Source organism: Sander lucioperca, chromosome 14 (genome assembly GCF_008315115.2).
Source record: "Sander lucioperca isolate FBNREF2018 chromosome 14, SLUC_FBN_1.2, whole genome shotgun sequence".
In the NCBI taxonomy this organism is placed as follows: domain Eukaryota; kingdom Metazoa; phylum Chordata; class Actinopteri; order Perciformes; family Percidae; genus Sander; species Sander lucioperca.
The window spans coordinates 33,739,103-33,743,715 of record NC_050186.1 but is presented as its reverse complement, the minus strand read 5'-3'; the positions used below and the strand labels follow the sequence as shown (position 1 = coordinate 33,743,715).

At 45.7% G+C, this 4,613-nt stretch overlaps 1 protein-coding gene across 1 annotated transcript; it reads right to left on the bottom strand.

The window, feature by feature from the left end:
• Positions 1–838: 838 nt before the first annotated feature.
• Positions 839–3,135, bottom strand: ccdc82 (coiled-coil domain containing 82). Its single transcript, XM_031287312.2, has 2 exons — positions 2,209–3,135; positions 839–1,800 (listed from the first exon to the last, which is right to left on the bottom strand). Exons 1-2 carry the CDS (start codon positions 2,773–2,775, stop codon positions 1,603–1,605), a joined length of 765 nt encoding a protein of 254 aa, XP_031143172.1. The 5' UTR covers positions 2,776–3,135; the 3' UTR covers positions 839–1,602.
• Between the last annotated feature and the right edge of the window lie 1,478 nt (positions 3,136–4,613).

The following is a 4,613-nucleotide window of genomic DNA, read 5'->3' as shown; positions in this document are numbered from 1 at the left end:
CCTAAATGGAATACGAATTGGCGTGTCATACATACGCCACTTCATGAGATCAGTCTGCTCTCTTTCTCATGGGTGGGCCAAATTCTCTGGGCGGGTAAAGCAGAGAAAGGGGAGGTAACCTTTCCCCTTATGACGTCATAAGGGGGAGATTCCAGATCGGCCCATCTGAGCTTTCATTTTCTCAAAGGCAGAGCAGGATACCCAGGGCTCGGTTTACACCTACCTCAAAAAGTGAAATTTTCATGCCATGGGACCTTTAAAGCTCCAGAAAAAGCCAGTGAGTGGACTTTGAGCTAAAAAGATTTGGTCTCACGGCATGTGAATGATAGCCACTGAGAAATGACTCCTCTTAAAAAGGTGCCCTGCCACACAAAAACGTTTTTACTTGCATTTTTTGAAATATGTTAGGTCCATATGTGTTTGTGTTATGTGGTGAATGTGAAAATGAACTGCTACCTCCTCTGTCAGCTCTAGCCACTGAAAAGAAAACCAATTAAGCCAATTAACCAATTAAGCCAATTAAAAAAGCTGGTCAGTCTGACGTGGTGTTGCCTGAGCTCATTACTATTCACGAGCTCGCCCAGTTGCGCTGGGTAAAGGATGCTGACAGCCAGGCTCTCATTGGCTAGCCGTTAGCCAATCAGAGTCGAGCAGCTTAGCTCGTTGAATATTAACGAGAACTGGCACAAACCGAGCTGAGTCTTCCTGCAGGCTTTCTATACCACGCTAGAATGGCTTGACACAAGGTAACCAAGGCATTTTTTTCACAAACAATGTTACAGAGTCCATGGTAGAACTTCAGACATTACCACAAAGTAATGAAATATGTGTGACAGGGCACCTTTAACAGAATTGCTTTTTAAAACAATCATATTAGAATAAAATAAAAACCATGCATAATTTTACATAATGCACTGGCATCTAGCTAGCATAAATGATACAATCGCTTACATGCTGCACATTTAACACTGCTGCTAGTTACTGTAAAAAAAAAAAAAAAAAAAAAAAACACAAATAAAAATTGTCATGGTTTTGCATTAACACTTAGTCCAACAGGCTACACTCTCTGTGCTAGCCGTACAGGGATAATATGTAGCTATGGCAAAGCCCCAACAGCTAATACCACCTTCAAATTATCAGCGGTTTTACACAATAGCTGCCGGTGAAACATGGGTGTCATATCTATCTGGGATAAGTGACTTTGGGATATACGTATAAATAAAACTGACATGACATAAAATGATCACTGAACCAGGAGTGACATATCTATCAGCCACTTTTCCTCAGCATCGCTCTAAAGCCGTGTGCCGCTTTCAGGCTCCGCCTCCTTCACAAAACACATGTCATAACAGGTCCACAAGTCTTTCCAAATCATCTGCACATCTCTTTTGTTGCTTGACGGCAGTGTCTGTTTCTCTAGCAACAAGATATGACTCGTAAACCTCGTAACTCCAGCTCTCGGGGGGGGATTTTGTTTTCCAATTGAAAAGCTGCAGGAGAAGGGAAAACTGTACAGACTAAGTTATTATGAGTCAGTTTCAGACGGTTTAAGTGTTTAGTTTGTCACATTCAAAGTCCTCTGTTCTCCATCACGGAGTGGATTTACTTCTCCTCTTCTTCCTCCTCCTCCTCCTCCTCTTCATCATCTTCTTTCTCCTCTTTAGTTTCTTTCTCCTTCTCTCTGCCTCCCTCTTCACTTTCTTCAGCCTGTTTATCGTTGCCGTTTTCTCCTCCGCCTCCGTCTTCATCACCCCCAGCCTCGTCCTCGCCGTCTTTGGACTCTTCCTCATCGCCCGCACCCTGAAAATATGAACACGTGTCAGACCAGGGCTGTGCAATTAATGGAAATCGTAGTTCGCAATTGCGGCTCCTAATGATCGCAAAAACAGAACAAAGAAACAACTATTTTGCACATTATGTTCTGCAAGTAAACTCTTGATTTTGTTCAAACGGGAAAAGTATTGAGAAAAATTTCACAGCTCTTGGTGTTTTCAAGTTCAATAACTGCAACATCTTTCCAAAAGGCAATGAGTAATCGTGTTAAATAATCGTGATTCCAATATTGAGCAAAAATAATCGCGATTAGGATTTTTTTTCTCCATAATCGGTCAAGACTTTGATTTGATAGTCCTGCTTTTTGATAGTTGTTTTCAGACAAGGTAAAAGGGACTGTGTGTGATGGGAGGGGGTCCAAAGGTGTAACGTTACCTCCTTCAGGCGGCTCCTCCTCCGGCTCGGGACCCGGGCCTTCATCCTCCGGGACAGCGCCAGCAGCTTGTTGTGTCTCTGCCTCTTCTTCTCCTTCTCAGCCTCCTCTCTCCGCTTCTCCTCCGCCTTCTCTCGCCGCTTCTCCTCCGCGTGGTCCGAGTCCGACTCGTCCTGTCGCTGCAGCCTGCTCCGCTTTTTAGGCTGCACCATCCTCTTCGGCTGGCTCCTGTCCCCCTTCTCATCATCTGTTGTGTCCTCCTCCCCGGCACTTGAAGACGAGGAGCTGTTATCGCCTCCCAGGAAGGAGCGCTTTTTGCGGGTCACGGAGCGGCTGTCGTCGCTAGAAGTCGCCCCGGAATCGCTCCGGCCCCGGTCTTCCTGCCCGCTGTCCTCCTCCGCGGAGCTCTGGAAGTCGGATTGGGACCCGGAGGAGGACGAGGTGAAGGAGCCTTCGTCACTGTCGTCTAGGATGGAGGCTGGCAAGCCGATTACTTTTCTTTTCTTTGATGCGTCCACCTTGGTTTTCCGCATCGACGCGAACATTTTCCGCTTGTATAAGCTCTCCATGTTTGCGCGAGGTACCAGAGACCAGTGACATTAAAGAGAAAACCGAGCTGGTTGTAAACAAGCTAACGATGCAGCTAGTTAGCTTCTATTGGTTGCGCGTCACAACAACGACAGCATGTTATTTCCTTTTAATAACACAACATGGCGCCTGACTTGACCTCCCGTGCAGATTTGATTTGGGCTATTCGCGGAAAAGTTCTGCCTAAATGTGTTAAAATAGGATTTCCGAGCTAAAAACGGGACATTTCGTAGATGTTCTTCTCGGTGTAGCTGTGTGTTATTGTTGTGGCTGCCACTACTTCTTCGGTGTAAGGAATTACAGCACAGGCTGTTAGGGCTCCCCCCGCGGCGTAGAGCAGCCACTGCTGCTGCAGACTGAGAGACGATGGAGACTCAAAGCAGTCATTCGAGTTTATAACTTTCTCTTTAAATATCGTTCTGTAGCTTTCTAGTAGTGTTCCTTATACGTTCAAATCCAAACATTCCCATTTTGGTCCAAGTACATAATTTTTAGCGTCAAAATGCTGTTTTCGCATGCCCTTCTAAATACTTTTCCCCACGTGACCTGACACAGATAGAGGTTTCTGTATGATGACGTTGCTTCAGTACAGTACAGTACCATACAGTACAAAACAGTACATTACAGTAACTTGTTTGGCAGTCGGCACGGCCCTGTTTGGAAAAGCAGACCAGAAGCTAAGCTAACTGTTCTCATGAAGTGGCGTATGTATGACACGCCAATTGGTATGGCGTAATTGGCGTGTTATGAAGAAGCACACTCGCTTTTCAGCGTGTTTATCAACTCCTTTTGGCCTCCATTGACTTACATTACCTTGCGTTTGCGTGTGAATTGACGCCGTAGCGAGTGGTATGAAATGGCGAAAATCTGCGCGTGATGTTTCCTTCGTTTTCCGCGTGTGTTGTTTCCATACCACGTTCTTCTTTTCCTAAACCCAACCCAGTTCTTCTTTTCCTAATCCCAACCCAGTTCTTCTTTTCCTAATCCCAACCCAGTTCTTCTTTTCCCCCGCGTGTGACGTTAAAACCAACCGTAGCCTCGCGATAACACGTAGCCTCGCGATAACACGCCACGTGGCTTTAGAAAGTGGCGTGTATGTAAACACTGTGCTGTCTGCTGTATACAGCATAGATATACACGCGGATAGCTCAAAATGCGTACAGATAACACGCCACTTGGCTTTAGGAAAGTGGCGTGTATGTTTAAGTGAAGTCATGATGTCGTGTTGTTAGATCTAACCTGAAAGTCAAACAATAACACAAACTATCTAAGTATAGGTAAACTGCTGACAAAAACACTCAATTCAACTTGCAGAAGACGGGAGTTGCTGGTTCCTCCTCGGAATTATCTAAAGACTTGGTATTTTACCCGGATGGGCATGGTTTGGCAGGACGCACGCTAGAAAGTTTAATCTCTGCTTTGGGCTATGCTCCGCTTCGGTGAGCTTTGGTGTAGAAGTAGCTCAGTCTGTAGGGACTTGGCTCCGGGAACTGGAGGGTCGCTGGTTCAAGTCCCCAAGCGGACCAAGAACAGATTGTGGACTGGTTGGAGCCAAGGTGCCCTTAAGCAAGGCACTACTCGGTGCACCTGTCATAGGCAGCCCCCCTCATTGTGACATCTCTCTATTTAGTGCATGTATAGGTCCTGGGCATGTGTGTGTATTTCGCTTTGCTTTATGTGGAACATGTTAGCCACAACCACAACAACTTCATAAGGTGTCAGTGTTTTATTGTAGTACTATTGTGAAGTTCCTCTGCCCCGTATAGCAGCCATAGAAAAATTATTGGATGTAGCTTTTAGAAAGAAACCTGCCCTCAGA

What these genes read in the sequence shown, in the direction of transcription:
- ccdc82 (XM_031287312.2), bottom strand. Translation starts at nt 2,775, where the DNA reads ATGGAGAGCTTATACAAGCGGAAAATGTTCGCGTCGATGCGGAAAACC. An exon ending in GGAGGAGCCGCCTGAAGGAG is followed by an intron (nt 1,801 to 2,208) that starts GTAACGTTACAC and finishes TCATATTTTCAG; the next exon opens with GGTGCGGGCGATGAGGAAGA.